This window comes from Stomoxys calcitrans, chromosome 4, assembly GCF_963082655.1.
Source record: "Stomoxys calcitrans chromosome 4, idStoCalc2.1, whole genome shotgun sequence".
NCBI classification, from domain to species: Eukaryota; Metazoa; Arthropoda; class Insecta; order Diptera; family Muscidae; genus Stomoxys; species Stomoxys calcitrans.
Genome location: NC_081555.1, coordinates 166,751,822 through 166,769,321, shown reverse-complemented (window position 1 = coordinate 166,769,321; position 17,500 = coordinate 166,751,822). Strand labels below are relative to the sequence as shown.

The 17,500-nt window shown below is 38.6% G+C and overlaps 1 protein-coding gene across 1 annotated transcript in view; it reads right to left on the bottom strand.

Annotated features, from left to right (window-relative positions):
• LOC106084297 (mucin-2) overlaps nt 1–17,500 on the bottom strand; it is a 210,682-nt gene that overhangs the window by 11,703 nt on the left and 181,479 nt on the right. Inside the window, exon 2 of the mRNA XM_059368174.1 lies at nt 7,962–8,091. Coding sequence (XP_059224157.1) covers nt 7,962–8,091 — 130 coding nt within the window. The remainder of the gene's footprint in view (nt 1–7,961; nt 8,092–17,500) is intronic.

The following is a 17,500-nucleotide window of genomic DNA, read 5'->3' as shown; positions in this document are numbered from 1 at the left end:
ACATGTATGTTTGTTGCTCTTATCTTCTATCCTTCATCTTGGTGTTCTTAGAGTGTCTATACTGAATAAGAAACCCATAGCAGCTCAACCTGTCTTTGGGTTGTTGTTTTTGTGTGTGTGTGTGCTTGAAAATGAGTATGATGTAGGTTTTTTGACAGTGTCAAGGAGCTTTGGAGATTCTGGTTGTCTAAAACTTTGGTTACGCTATGTCGTGTCACTGCCTTCATGAATATGTCTGAAAACATGAACACTTATATGTATGTACCATATGTGGCACACATAAGGTAGATAGGGTGTAAGAGATTTTGATTTTTTTTTTGTATGGCCATGAGTAAGGATAAAGCATGTTGACATTTTAAGTGATACCGTTTCTAACGTCAATACTATGGCACAGAGAGCGATTTCTTGTCATGTTAAAGATGTAGAAATATTTCTCATGTTTATTTCCCTGTGTGTGGGACAGAAATAAAATTAATCGATAAAATTTACCCAAATTATAACATAACAAGTAAGAGCGTGCTAAGTTTGGCCGGGCCGAATCTTATATACCCTCCACCATGGATCGCATTTGTCGAATTCTATGCGCGGTATATCTTTTTAGGCAAACGAAGAATATTGAATAAGAACTGTTATGCTATTGGAGCTATATCAAGTTATAGTTCGATTCGGACCATTAATGAATGCTAAACATTGTAGAAGTCATTGTGTAATATTTCAGTTCATCCGGATAAGAATTGCGCCTTGTAAGGGCTTAAGAAGGAAAATTGGGAGATATTGGTTTCAATGGGAGCTGTATCAAGCTATTGATCGATTCAGACCATATTAGACACGTATGTTGAAGGTCATGAGGGAAGCCGTTGTACAAAATTTCAGCTAAATAGGATGAGAACTGCGCCCTCTAGAGGCTCAAGAAGTCAAAATCCCAAATCGGTTTATATGGCAGCTAAATCAGATTATGTACCGATTTACGCCATACTAAGCACAGTTATTGGAAGTCGCAACAAAACACCTCGTGCCAAATTTCAGCCAAATCGGACGAAAATTGCGCCCTCTAAAGGCTCAAGAAGTCAAGACCCAAGATCGGTTTATATGACAGCTATACCAGATTAATAACCCATTTGAACCATACTTAGTGCAGTTGTTGGGAGTGATACCAAAACACAACATGGAAAATTTCAGTCAAATTGAACGAGAATTGCGCCCTCTAGAGGCTCAAGAAGTCTTGACCCGAGATCGGTTTATATTGCACCTATATCGAAACATGGACCGATTTGAATCTTACTAAGGCCATTTGTTGGAAATGATATCAAAACACCACGTGCAAAATTTCAGCAAAACCGGATAAGAATTGCGCCATATATAAGCTCAAGAAGTCAAGACCCAAGATTGGTTTATATGACAGCTATACCAGATTATTAACCCATTTGAACCATACTTAGTGCAGTTGTTGGGAGTGATACTAAAACACTAAGCGCACGATTTCAGTTAAATCGGATGAGAATTGCGCCCTCTAGCGGCTCAAGAAGTCAAGACCCAAGATCGGTTTATATGACAGCTATACCAGATTATTAACCCATTTGAACCATACTTAGTGCAGTTGTTGGAAGTGATACTAAAACACCTAATGCCAAATTTAAGCCAAATCGGACGAGAATTGCGCCCTCTAGAGGCTCAAGAAGTCAAGACCCCAGATCGGTTATATGACAGCTATACCAAATTATTAACCCATTTGAACCATACTTAGTGCAGTTGTTGCAAGTGATACTAAAACACTAAGTGCACAATTTCAGTTAAATTCGATGAGAATTGCGCCCTCTAGAGGCTCAAGAAGTCAAGACCCAAGATCGGTTTATATGACAGCTATAACGAAACATGGACCGACTTCAACCATACTCAGCACAGTTATTGGATATCATAATAAAACACGCGGTGCAAAATTTCATTCCAATCGGATGAGAATTGCGCCCTCTAGAGGCTCAAAAATCAAGATCCAAAATCGGGTTATATGGCAGCTAAATCAGATTGTGCACCGATTTACGCCATACTTAGCACAGTTATTGGAAGTCATAACAAAACACCTCGTGCAAAATTCCAGCCAAATCGGACGAGAATTGCGCCCTCTAGGGGCTCAAGAAGTCAAGACCCAAGATCGTTTTATATGGCAGCATAGAATAGTTTAAATAACCTGATATAGCTGCCTTATAAACCGATCTGGGGCCTTGACTTCTTGAGCCTCTAGAGGGCACAATTACTATCCGATTTGGCTGAAGTTTTGCATGAGGTGTTTTATTGTGTCTTCCAACAACTGTGCTAAGGATGGTTCAAATCAGTCCATAACCTGATATAGCTGCCATATAAACCGATCTGGGGTCCTGACTTCTTGAGCCACTAGAGGGCACAATTATTATCAGATTTGGCTGAAATTTTGCATGAGGTGTTTTATTGTGATTTCCAACAACTGTGCTGAGGATGGTTCAAATCGGTAAATAACCTGATATAGCTGCCATATAAACCGATCTGGGGTCCTGACTTCTTGAGCCACTAGAGGGCACAATTATTATCCTATTGAGCTGAAATTTTGCATGAGGCCTTTTGTTATGACGTTCAGCTGATATGCTAAGTATGGTTCAAATCGTTCCATATTCGGGTATAGCTGCCATATAAACCGATCTGCGGTCTTGACATCTTGAGCCTGTGCAAGGAGCAATTCCTATCCGATTTGGTTGAAATTTTGTACAATGGCTTCTCTCATGACCTCATTAACAAGCGTGTCGAATATGGAATATATGGAATATGGTACTCCCTAGTTTACTTCATTTGCGGTGGGGTGCCGGGGGATATCGCCCTACCCTCAAAATCCGCTAAATGAATATATAGGTCAACCATGGCAATATGAAACTCAAATGAAACATATTTGGGATTAGGAAACGAATGTGATATTCAATTTTGGGGCTGTGTTTGAGTGGCCACCCCATACAAGGGAGGGTTCAATCGGGCCAAGGGAGACTCCCACTTGTGCAAACATCATCCAGTCAGGTCTATAAATAAATTCAGATTTACGAGGAAACTAAGTGCCTGGTGGTAAATTACGAACAGGTCACTGTCTGATCGGAAAACGTGATGAAAGAATGAAGGTTGCAAACAATGACTTCTACAGAAACTGTGGGAACGTCGAGGAAGAGGAGATTATAAAACACCTGTTTTGTGTCTATGCCGCACTAGCAGGCAGAAGTAATTCCAATTTAGGTTCTCATTACTTTCAGGCCTTGTATGAATTAGCGGATGTGAATATGCAGAGGTTGTTGGGCTTTTTTAAGCGATCTGAATGGATCAATGGTAGGATCTAGAAGGCATCTTCCTCCTCCTGTTCCTGTGGTATCACAATGGATGGCCAGCGTCAAAAGCGGGCAAACTTACCTCTGCGCTACGCTGCACAGTGGGAGAAAATCGAAAAAAACTAGTAAAAAATAAGCCGTTTAAGAACGGATAGAGATATGTCTTGAAATCGTTAGAGCTGAGATGTTATCGAGATCGTGTGCAAAATTTCGAGGCCCTGGGCTGTTTGAGTGCCTTTTGGCAGGCCCCTGAATTTGGTCACCTCGGTATTTCGAAAAATTGTTCGGGTTGCCAAATCTTCATTTATGGTCCGATTTTGCAATTTTTTACCGCTTGAGGTCTACAACGCCTCCACTGGTTTCGGAGATATTTGACTTAAATTTTTTTTGTGCAATTTTTACCGAGACCTGCTTCGTATTTTACAATTTGCGAAGGCATTTGTGGTTCGATTTTTACTTTTATACATGATTTAGATTTGTGACAAAATGTACCGCGACGAGTTTCCACATCTGATTATTCAGTTAAATGTTGTACAGTTTAGAAGTCAAAAAAATGTAAAAAAATATAATTTTTGCATTTTTTCGTAATAAAAGTATTTTCCTTGATTAGTCTTTACCGAAAAAACTTGCTTCAATACCTTAACTTTTTTCTTTTTTGTTGGTGAAGAGAGCAAATTTGATATGCGTTTTAAGTGGAATTTGCACCCATTAAAGTTGGGTGCTATGTGTACTTCAAAATAGGTAATATTTCAAATTAAAATATTTAAATAGCCCCTCGAATTCAAAATTTCTAAAGCCCATAGCCCTCAATTGGGCACATGATACATTAAAAAAAATATTTTTCATCTAATAATATTTGTAGCCTCCACAGCAAATTTACTAAAAATTACGATTTTGAGATCGTCTTTGCTTGAAAGAGGTATTTTGGGAATTTTTGAAACAAAATTCGGGTAGAATTTATTTTTGGTTTTTTGAGGACATTTTTACCTAGACATTTTCAAAAATAATTTCTAAGATATATTTATTCGTTTTTTCTTGGAATCTGAACACCTCAGCTCTAGCCATTTCAAATTTCAAGGAGATATCATTACCCGTTCTTACACAGCATGTTTTTTTACTATTTTTTTCGGTTTTCTCCTACTGTGCGCTGGCCTCTAAAACACTGATACCAGAAACGCAGTATTGTGTTGACGGTACTCAAGTGTAGCTGGCAGATCATCACACATGAATCCTCAAAAAAAAATGTGGTTTATTTTTCTGAATGCCAAAAACATGAAAAAAAGAAATTTGGTTTCCGGTTGCCTAACCATAACACGAGTGGCAGACGAAAATCCGGGCAACTATATAATTTGTATTATACCCCCGACATTCGTACCGAATATGGACCCTATCGGAAAACTGCAAGCTCTGGTATTTTTTTGAGTTGCGATACACTCATATTAATGCGGTGGTCTATTGCCACCGCAAGTGATGCAGGATATGCTCAGCAAAATGAAATGGGTGGCAATTTTAGGAATTTTTGTAAATTTATCTTCATGTTTTTAACATCGTCTATGCCCACGGCAGTGTTATGAGTGAATGTACGACGGCAATGAAAACACCGCAAACATCGCATCAACACAACACATTGACTGGAAGCTCAAAATATTGCGGTGTTGCTTTTATAACGGTGAGAATGGCCATTTATTTTAACAAAAATATATATTTTAATATTGAATACAAATTTTCATAATTATTTGAGATTTTTTCATATTATAAACAACAATTACGTTGTTTTTGGCTAACACTCTTCATACCACCGCATATACAATAGACACATGGGCATAAGTATTTGTCATGGTAATTTAAACATATGCGTCATTCGTTTACCACAGCAAAATCATCTTTATGTTTGTACAAGGTGTGTATGTTGATTGGAGTTGAATGATTGCATTAGATGCGTTGACTCAAAACGACAAGTATTATTGCGGTGCACCGCAAATGCGATACACCGCTGCAGACATGTGGTCCAGAACGGACCATATTTGAAAGTAAGTGTCACGTAGTCACTTAGTTACGCTAAGTAGTTTAGTGGACTGCGATGGAAAAAAGTGAAAAATAAGGATCATACAACAGGTTCAGAGAACAAGTAATCTTGGCATAGGTGGAGCGATGAGGACCACGCCCACTAGGGCACTGGAGACTATTATAGACATTCGACCCATAGACATACAGTTTAGGTGTGAGTCAGCCATTGCGGCTATGAGACTTAAGGCGATGGGAGAATGGATTGAGGATGGGAGCAGCTCATACCATCGCGATATAATCGAGGCGACGATAGGAAACCTGGAAGGAAGGAAGAGGTTTCCGATCGGATACCTGAAATAAACCTTGAAATCGAGTGCGAGGCACTGCTGCCAGCAGCACAGCCTTGGATGGACGGAACCCCAGAATTGTCATCTGGAAGATCATGTTACACGGATGGATCAAAGCAAGAGGACAAAGTGGGCCTCAAGGTCTACATTGAGAACCCAAGGACTAAGATCAGTTTTAGACTGCCTGACCATAATACGGTCTTGCAGGCGGAAATCCGGGCGATCACGGAATGTGTAAAGTGGTGTGGTGCTAACGCTATGATGTCGAGTGTGAACATCTTTACCGACAGTAAAATTGCCATAAGGGCAATCACAACCAGGACGATAAGGTCACGAACAGTCTTGCAGTATAAGAAGGAGATTAACACCTTCTCATAGGATGGCAAAATCTGCATAGTATCATAACGGCACACATAGGAAAACGAGCTCACTTATGTAAAATCGGAGAGGCAATTGATAGCATGTGTAGGGCATGTGGAGAAGATGATGAGACGTTGAAGCATTGCCCTTGTTATTGCCCGGGTTTAGCTTCTAACAGATACCGGCACTTAGGTGGAGACACAATATCAGACATGAACCAACTTAGGGGAGTGGTATTGAAAACAATTAAGGAATTTGTGAGTAGCACGGAATTGCAAACTTAAAATTTTCTTTTTAGTGGTTCCTTTATAGTTTTTAGAGCGCACAACAAGCTGATTACTGGCTACAATTGATTCCAGGTCATATATATGTTTTGTTTTTTATGGCATCGAACGATGCCTGAACGATGCCAACCGTTCGTTGTTAACCGAACGTTGTGGGTTCAAACTGAGGCCTGGCTCAATCAAATTTGTATACCCCACGCCACCACTGTAGTACGGGGTATTATAAGTTTGTGCATTTGTTTGCAACGCTAAGAAGGAGAAGCGCCATTGATAAGTATACCGATCGGCTTAGAATCACTTTCTGATACGATTTAGCTATGTCCGTCTGTCTGTCCATGTATTCTTGTGATCAAGGTACAGGTCGTATTTGTTGTCCGATTGTCATTAAACTTTGCACAAGTCCCTTTTTTGGTCGAAAGCTATTGATTTTGAAAAAAAATCGGTTCAGATGTAGATATAGCTCCCATATATATCTTTCGTCCGATATGGGCTTTTAAACCTGTAGAAGCCACAGTTTTTGTCCGATCTTTATAAAATTTGACATAAGGTGTTTTATTCGACGTCCAGATATGTGTGCAAAAGTTTGTCAAATTCGGACTAAATTTAGGTATAGCCCCCATATATATCTTACATCCGATATGGCCTTTAAAGCTTGCAGAAGCCATAGTTTTGGTCCGATCTGTACAAAATTAAACTTAAGGTCTTTTATTCAGCATCCTTATGTGTGTCTCAAATTTCATCAAAATCGGAGCAAATTTGGATATAAGTCCATATATATATTTCATCCGATATGCTCTTTTAGGGCTGTAGAAGCCACAAGTTTGGTCCAATTCATGTGTGTACAAAATTTTGTCAAAATCGATCCAGATTAAAATATAGCTCCCATATACATCTTTCATCCGATATGGCCATTTAAGGCTCTAGAAGCCACAGTTTTTGTCCGATCTTTTCAAAATTTAGCACACTATATTTTATTTTACGTACCAATACGTGTATAAAATTTTGTCAAAATCGGTCCAGGTTTAGATATTGCTCCGACATATATCTTTCATTCGATATGGTACATTAAGGCTGCAGTACCCACAATTTAGGTCCTATCGTAGAAAAATCTTACAAGATTCTATTTCATATTTCATAAGGTATACGAAATTAAAGTCTGGGTGGCGTAGGTTATTATGTAGTCGGCCCTGTGCGACTTTTGCCTTTCCTTACAGGTTTGTTTTATAATTTTGTTCTCCTGTTTGGGGCAATGATTTTTCCATTCTTCCCTTTTCCTTGTTAAGCCTTATTATTGCCAATTATTACAAAGAATTTCCAATCCATCACAATTCAATGACCTTATGCTGTATCTACAGTTTGAGCCTTCTCCCCTCACAGTGTTATTCTGAAGAGAGTGTGGTAGTGACATTTGCAAACAGCAAATATCGCCTCAGGACTAAAAAATCGTCTTCTTTCATGTTTAATTTGTCTGCCGTCCTTTGTTCCTTGCAGAAATTGTCCTTTTACATAGCCCAAAAAAAACACATCTGTGTATATCGACATAGAGATATGTGCACAAAAAATCCCCGAAAAAAAAAAACAAGAAAGCGAGACAAACAAAACAAATAAAAACCAATGGCCATATTTACCTGTCACCAGATTGGCATGATGGAATTGACAAACAGCATCGGCCTCAAACCATGATATCCGATCCCGAAAGAAGCGATAAAAGACATTAAGACCCTCCTGTGGCATTGTCCAAGTGTTGCTGACATTTACCTGTAAAAATAAAAAAAAAAAAAAAACAAAAAGGAAGACATTAGAAATGCTGAATTTCTTTTTTTTTTTTTTGGGTTTCAAGTTTTGTATATCCTTTTCTGTGCCATTTTTTTGATAAATCCTAAAGATAGGAAAGTGACACATACCCAGCATGGGTCTTGACAAAGAAACACACAAGACCATTATCAGTGACAACATGTGAATTGCTTCGTTCTCTGCATGTGTTTATTTTAGTGTTGTATTTTATAAAAATTAAAAAAAAAAGTAAAAAGCATTAAGTTCGCCAACATCGGAAAATAAGTGCGCATTTTATGGGCCCAAAACCTTAAATCGAAAGTTCGTTCTATATGACAGCTATATCCAAACCTGGACCGATCAGGGCCAAATTGAAGAAAGATATCGAAGGTCCTAAGATAACTCACTGTCCCAAATTTCATCAAAATCGGATAATAAATGTGGCATTTATGGGCCCAAAACCTTAAATCGAGAGATTGGTCTATATGGCAGCTATATCCAAATCTGGGCCGATCTAGGTCAAAATGCAGAAAGAATGTCGAAGGGCATAACACAACTCAATGTTCCTAATTTCAGCAAAATAGGATAATAAATGTGGCTTTTATGGGCCAAAGACCCTAAATCGGAGGATCGGTCTATATGGCAGCCATATTCAAATCTGGACCGATCTGGGACAAATTAAAGAAGAACGTTGAGCGGCTTAACACAACACACTGTCTTAAATTTTAGCGACATCGGACAATAAATGCGCCTTTTATGGCCCCAAACCCGAAAACCGAGAGATCGGTGTATATGGCAGCTATATCCAAATCTGAACCAATCTGTGTCATATCACAGAAGTATGTCAGAGAGCTTAACTTAACTCACTGTCCCAAATTTCGGCGATATCAGACAATAAATGCGCCTTTTATGGGCCCAAAATCTAAAATGGAGAAATAGGTCTATATAGCAGCTATATCCAAATCTGGACCGATCTGAGCCAAATTAACGAAGGATCTAACACAACTCACTGTCCCAAATTTTGGCAAAATTGGATAATAAATGTGGCTTTTATGGGCCTAAGAACATAAATCGGCGGATCGGTCCATATGGTGGCTATATCAAGATATAGTCCGATATAGGCCATCTTCGAACTTAACCTGCTTATGGACAAAAAACTAATCTCGGCAAAGTTTCAGCTCAATATTTCTATTTTTAAAGACTGTATAATGATTTCAACAGACAGATGGACATGTCTAGATCGACTTAGATTTTTACGCTGATCAATTCTTTATAGGGTCGGAAATGGATATTTCGATGTGTTTCAAACGGAATGACAAAATGAATAAACCCCCATCCTTCGGTGGTGGATATAAAAATTTTTATGAAGAAACAGAAAAGACAATTCTGAAGTTGAATACGAATTTTTGTTCTTCCCTTGTTTTCTACCCTACACCACTACTGTAGTACATGGTATTATAAGTTAGTGCATTTGTGTGTAACACCCAGAAGGAAGAGAGATAGACCCATTGCTTAGTATACCGATCGACTCAGAATCACTTTCTGATTCGAATTAGCTTTGTCCGCCTGTCTGTCTGTCTGTCTGTCCGTCTGTCTGTCCGTCTGTCTGCCAGGCTGTCTGTTCGTCTGTCTGTCTGTCCGTCCGTCTGTCCATGTTTATTTGTGTACAAAGTACTGGTCGCAGTTTTCTTCTTATCGTCTCAAATTTTGGTACAGACATGTTTTTCGGCCTATAGACGAAGCCTATTGAAGTTGAAAAAAAAATCGATTCAGATTTGGATATAGCTTTCATATATATATTCGTTCGATTTGCAATAATAATGCAATAAAATGGTCATTTGCTAACCGATTTCCCCGAAATTTGGCAGGAAGGTTTTTCTCTTGATTCTCGACATTACTGGTGAATTTCATGGAAATCGGTTCAGATTTAGATATAGCTCTCATATATATATATCGCCCGATTTACACTTCTAAAGCCACTGCATGCGCATTTATCGATCAATCTTACCAAAATTTTGCACAACGCCTTGCTGTACGACTACCACAATATCTGAGAAGTTTGATCGAAATCGCTTCAGATTTTGATATAGCGCCCATATATATGTTCGTCCGATTTTGAGAAATATAACAATAAAGTTCTCATTTGTTAAGCGATTCTCTCGTGATTAGGCAGGAGGGATTTTCTTATGACTTTAAAAGTTCCTGGTGAAATTCATAGAAATCGGTTAGGTTTACAAAATTTGTCAAAATTTGAACACATTTCGAACCGAACACTGATTTTGGTAATAAAATTCAATGATTTGCAAGCGTTGCTCGTTAGTAAGTCTATTCATGATGAAATGTCAAAGCATACTGAGCATCTTTTTCTTTGACACCATGTCTGAAATCCCACGTGATCTGTCAAATACTAATGCATGAAAATCCTAACCTCAAAAAAATCACCCTTTATATGTTCATCAGATTTTGGGGTAATTTGCAATAATGTTGCCATTACTCAACCGTAGTAATTACAGTTTGAACATATTTATTCGAAATTTGATAGGAATTGTTTAATAACCCATCTGAAAACATCCGCCGAGGTCCATTAAAATTTGTTCAGAATTGGATAAAGCTGCCATATTCCACTTATAGGGTAGGTGTAGATTATTATACAGACGGCACCGCCAGACTTTTGTCCTTCCTTACTGGTTTTTAAATACTAAATAAATATTTAAATTTTTCATCGTTTCTCTATCCTATCAAGCAGCGTGAGCGGTTCTTTTAACTGCCTGAAGGACGCAAATTTTTTTTGAGTCCTTTTCCTCTTTTGTTTCTGAGCCACTTAAGATTGACATTCAAATATTACCAGACATTTATCTCAGAAGTTGTGCTGTGAACTTCTAATGGGTTGTGCGTTGCATTCCATTTTGCATTTTCTTAGCAAACTCTACTTTACTAAGGTATGTGAAATAAGAAAAGTGGAATGGCGGCATGCTGGGGTTGTTTTTTCTTTTTGTTTCCAAAATATGAGAAAATAATTGTTTAAGTAACATTTTTGTGCAAAAAATTCAATACTGTCTGTATAACAAGGACAAACTTTGTTTTTAATCTTTTAACAAAAAAAGGGAAATCATATCAAATCCGATTAAGATTTCATTCCAGTTTTTGTCCTCAGGGCAGCCCCCTTGAGATTGAAAGAAAATTAGTTTTTTTTTATTTAAGCAATTATGATTTAAATAAGTTTCCTGGAATGTAGCGTAAAAAACTCGCCAACGGAATGCATTTTTAAATCAACTGCAGAATAAATTTTCCCCCTTGCTTTTAATGTACAAATAACAAAGATTGCGAAATAAAATGTAGAAGAAAAAACAAAACTTCAGCATTAACAAACAATAACAGAGTAGTAAAGGTAATTATAGATCCCAGTGAACAGTTTGTTGTCAAGGTTGAAAAAAGCTATGAATATTTACCTTCTCTTTGATAAAATTCCCTATTAATATTAACTGTCATAAGAGAATTGAAATTCGAGCAGAACATATATATGTATACCAGCCAAACCGGGCCCGCTCCGTTCGGACTCGGCTACAAAAAGGAGGCCCCTTATCATTGAACTTAAACTTGAATCGGACTGCACTCATTGACATGTGAGAAATTTGTTCCTGTTCCTTAGTGGAATGTTCATGAGCAAAATTTACAATTTACCATATGGACATAAACTTCCAATATATCTGTTTAGAGGAGTTTTGGGGTTGGGGGGCCCGCTGGGTACTTGGACCCAAATTTTAACACCATAGTCGTTTTTTGGTCTCCAATACCTTTCATTTGATACCCTTATTGTGCCCATCGGACCACTTTCGGATATGAGTGGCGTTTTTGGGGTAAGGGCGAGGGTCCGCCTCCTCCCGATATCTAAAAATTATATAGCCTATATTTCCTTTCAGACAAACGTACATAATCTATGAATATTTTAAGAAAATCTGTTCAGCCAAGTATCATATTGTCATAATGGGTCTAATGACGTTTTTGAGGGGTGGCGTGACTGCCTTTACTTCGATTTGATTTTGTATGCCAGATTCGAAATCTTCTCCTGAATACCTTTCACTTGAGCCCCATATTGAAATGAACATCCAATATGTGTGGCGTTTTTGGGGTAAGGGCGAGGGTCCGCCTCCTCCCGATATCTAAAATTTATATTGCCTATGTTTCCGTCCAGACACACGTACACAATCTATGAAAATTTTTAGAAAATCGGTTCAGCCAAGTGTCATATAGTCATAATGGGTCTAATGGCGTTTTCGAGGGGTTGCGTGACCGCCTATGCTTCGATCTGATTTTGTATGCCAGACTCAAAATCTACTTCCGAATACCTTTCATTTGAGCCCCATATTGAAATGAACATCTAATATGTCTGTTTGAGGGAGTTTTGGGGTTGGAGCGGACCGATGGATACTTAGACTAAAATTTTAATACCATATTCGTATTCTACTCTTCTATACTTTTCATATGATACCTATATTGTCCCGATAGGTTCACTTTCGATTTTGGGTTGTGTTTTTGGCATAAGGGGGAGGTTCCGTCCCCCTTCCGCTACCGAAAAATTATATAGCCTTTGTTTCCTTCCAGACCAAACCTACACAATATGCGAAAATTTCGAGAAAATCGGTTCTGCTGTTTTTCAGTTTATACGGAACAAATAAAACGAGTCCCGTATATCCATGATTGGCTAATGTGCCCATTTTGGGCGTTTTTGTGGGGGCGGAGTGACCCCCTATACTTCGACATGAATTTGTATGCCAGATTCGTTATCTACCCCCGTATACTTTTCATTTGATACCCATATTGTCCTTATCGGTCCACTTTAGATTTTGGGTGGTGTTTTTGGGGTAACGGGAGGGTCCGCCCCCCTTTGTTATCAATAAATTATAAAGCCTATTCCTACTTCCTGATCATATTCGTAATCTAATTCGAAATACCTTTCATTTGAGTCCCATATTGTCTTGATTGTCAAATAAACTTTTTATTAATGGGTTTTGGGGCTGGGGCGGCCCCCCAGATACTTGGACCCATTTTTTATTATTTTCGTCGTATTCGTACTCTACTCTTGAATACCTTTCATTTGAATCCCATATTGTCCCGATCGGTCCACTTTTATTTTTGGGTAGCACTTTTGGGTGAAGGGGGATGGTCCATTCCCTTCCCGATATCAAAAAATTCTATAGCCTATGTTTCCTTCCAGACCAACCAACACAATCCGATATATTTTCTTATCAAGAATATGAATACTGCCGCTGACTACTGCACTTCCGCCATGATCTTCCATTAGCCTTTGGAGGTAAAATTTCTGAGTAGATTGGACTACAACGATGGTGTACGACACCAAGGTGTATAAGAGGAGAGCTGTGGAGTCAGTTCGAGTGATTTTTCGTAACGCCCTCTTTAATGCTTCCTGAGTTTTGCAGTATATTTCAGTTGGAGATACTGGCCAAAAGGAAAGCATATCAGCAACATCAAACGTCCAACTCTCTGGCATAAAAATCGAATACAGTTCAGTTCGATTAAGGTTTCTGTGAAATTGTAAGGAAGAAGTAGTTGTAATTTATATCCCCGGTCCTAAGAGGAACAAAATCTAGACACGAACCCCGCTGAGAGTCATTAAAAAGAACATCTTCAAGTACTATCATGGACAAGTACAGACTAGGTGGGATATGACTGAGACATATCGTGCATTTTGTCGCAATACAACCTTGAGCGCACTGCGCACAATGTTGGCTCTTCATATATTCGTTGGACAAAAATTGCTAGAATTAACAGTTCTTAAATTTTGCAACAAGGGTATATTTGAGTGTAGTAGAGAAATAAGTGGAGCATGGTCCAAATAGGTCTGAAACCTGACCTTATTACTCCAGAGGCCGCAATTATTTGACGATTTTTCTGAAATTTTGAATGATGACATGCTAGAAAAACACTAGCTCAGTCAAAAATAGGGTGAAGGTCACTGGATTGGAAATTGACAGATTGCGAGATTTTGCACAGAGGGCGGCAGTTGTTAATTTGTTGTGGTAACCTTAGATTCCACAGAAATTCCCTTGTGTGTTCTAAGCATATATATCAGAAAAAGCAAGCTATGAACTGTGGGCCGGCAGATGGGTGGCCCAGGGAAAATATGAAGAAGATTGTGGCCTAACCAAGCATCGAAACGTCCACTTATGGCGTGATTGTTTCTGTGTCTGATCCGCTTGTGTGTCTGGATTTATTTTTTCTGTAATCAATAAAAAACCTTTCATTGTAGTGATATTCGTTCTCAGATTAATGAAATACAAGTCAAAGCGTGCTAAGTTCTCCACCATGGATCGCATTTGTCGAGCTCTTGCCACGGTACCTCTTTTTACGCAAACAAAGGATAAAAGAAATGAATTGCTATGTTATTGGAACAATATCAAGATATGGTTAATTTCGGACCATAATTGAACTGAATATTGGACACCATCGTCTCCAATATCATTGTGTAAAATTTCAGCCAATTCTAGTAAGAATTGCGCACTTTAGGAGCTGAAGAAGTAAACTGGGGAGATCGTTTTGTAGGGCAGTTGTATTAGGCTACAAACCGATTCATGCCATATTCGACACGTATGTTAAGAGTCATGAGATAAGCATTAAACAAAATTTCAGTCAAATCGGATTAAACTTGCGCCCTTTAAGGCTCATGAAGTCAAGACCCAAGATCGGTTTATATGGCAGCTATATCAGTTTATGAACCGATTTGAACTATACTTAGCACAGTTGTTGAAAGTGATAATAAAACACCTTATGCAAAATTTCAGCCAAATCTGATAATAATTGCGCCCCCTAGTGGCTCAAGAAGTCAAGATCCCAGATCGGTTTATATGGCAGCTATATCATGTTGTTGAAAGTCATAATAAAACGCCTCATGCAAAATTTCAACCAAATCGGATAGGAATTATGCCCTCTAGTGGCTCAGTAAGTCAAAACCCCAGATCGGTTTGTATGGCAGCTATATCAGGTTATGGACCGATTTGAACCATTCTTAATGCAGATGTTGAAAGTCATAACAAAACACCTCATGCAAAATTTCAGCGAAATCGGATAATAATTGCGCCCCCTAGTGGCTCAAGAAGTCAAGACCCCAGATAGGTTTATATGACAGCTATATCAGGTTATGGACCGAATTTAACCATACTCAGCACAGTTATTGGAAGTCATAATAAAACATCTCATGCAAAATTTCATCCAAATCGGATAATAATTGTGCGATCTAGCGGCTCAAGAAGTCAAGATCCCAGATCGGTTCATATGGCAGCTATATCAAAACGTGGACTAATATAGCCCATTTATAATCAGAACTGACCTACACTAATAAAAAGTATTTGTGCAAAATTTCAAGCGGCTAGCTTTACTCCTTCGTAATTTAGCATGCTTTCGACAGACTGACGGACGGACAGACAGACGGATGGACAGACGGACGGACAGAAGGATGGACAGGCGGACGTACAGACGGACGGACATGGCCAGTTCAACTTAAAATGTCATGACGATCAAGAAAATATATACTTTATGGGGTCTTAGACGAATATTTCAAGGCGTTACAAACAGAATAACGAAATTAGTATACCCCCATCCTATGGTGGATATAACATGGGTATAACAAGTAAAAGCGTGCTAAATTCGGACGGCCCTTCGACAAAATAAATTAAGTTTAAGGGCATACTTTTATGTTACATATCAAACTTCTGTCAAACCTGCAAAAATTAAAGATTCTATGAACCGAACAAGGATGATCTAGAGACCGGCCAAATTGGACAAAAATGGCGGCTTGTAAGGGCTTAAGAAGTCATATCGGGAGATGGTTTTTAATGGGAGCTATATATATCAAGTTATAAGCCGTTTTAGACCGTACCTAGCACAGTTGTTGGAAGTCATAACCAAACAAGACGTGTAAAATTTCAGCCAATTGGATAAAAATTGCGGCTTCCAGGGCCGTAAGAAGTAAAATCAGGAGATCGGTTTATATGGGAGCTATATCAGGTAATGAACCGATTTAGAGCATATTTGGCATAGTTGTTGTTAGTTCAAACAAAACAATTCGCGCAAAATTTCAGCCACGTCGTATAAAAGTTAGCGCTCTCTAGAGTCCCAAGAAGTCAAGATACGAGATCAGTTTATATGGCAGCTATATCAGGCAAAGAACCGATTTAGAGTTTTGTTAGAACCCTTGACATTCGTAGCTACAGCGGACCGTATATGGATTTAGGCTGGACGAACAAAATTTTTTTCTCCCCTCCTCTTTTCTAGAGCGATAACAATATAAACATGGTCCATTGTTTTCGTCCTAGAATGACTTGCAATCTAGTATGCCGAATTCTTGCAGCTCATCTTAAAAGGTTAACACTTTAGTTCGAGAATTACAATTTGTTCTGCGGTGGGTTTTCCCTCACAAATGCTGGCGACATTTGCCAGCTCTCTGAGTTATCATCAAACAACAAGCCGTTTGGATTCGGCTATAAAAAGTGGAATTTTCATCATTGAGCAACAGCTTGTTTATATACCCCTCTTCTATGGCGTTGAGTAAAAAACTTCATTTGTTATACATTGTAATCGCATTATTGATTTTTTCTCCCAATACCACAAACTTTTCGAAATTTCCTCAATTTAAAATCCCTCCCAAAAATTATACTGAACTGAAAAATTTGTCCTTGTTGTGTCCTTATTATTATGCAATTTACTTTATTTCCCACCATGTCCATATAATGTTGTGCTCGCTCGTTCTCTGTAGTTGCCTCGCTGAATCGTTTTTTTTTAGCGTTTTTTGATGCCTTTAGCATTTTCCCTCCAACAAAGCTGCCATGGCTTTGCAACCCAATCGAAAAAAGACGCGGAAAAAAATGCTCGCAGGAGTAGCAATGATGTATTGCATTGCATTTACGTTTATTTCGAGCTGCTTTTGTTTTGCCTCCTTTCCGTTTTGAGAATTTGAAAAGGGTTGTTTGCCATGGCGCTTCTGGCACCACTTGTTGTTGAAGTTGTAGCTGCTGCTGTGGCTGCTGACTGCATTGCTTCTCTATTGTACTTGGGGCGAAATGCTTCCAACCTCCAAGTGATAATAATAAGCTGTACAGTTGTCTCAACTTGGGATGGGTTTTGAAAAGCTCCTCTCCTTCTTGTAATGAGAGGGATGCCAATTTAAGGGGTTTCGTAGGAGGTGATGGATTTCCTGCAGTTTCCTTTGCCTTTTGTTTCATTCTCCTGCATTATTTTATTTTCCCTTTTTTTTGTATGAAATTTATAATTTATATAGTTTTCCATTTGGATTTGCTATGAAGCAGCATGTCTTTTATGAGGGTTTTTATCTTTGGGGAGCTTTCTTTTTGAGGGACGTTTTGGAAAAAAAGTTTTGCGC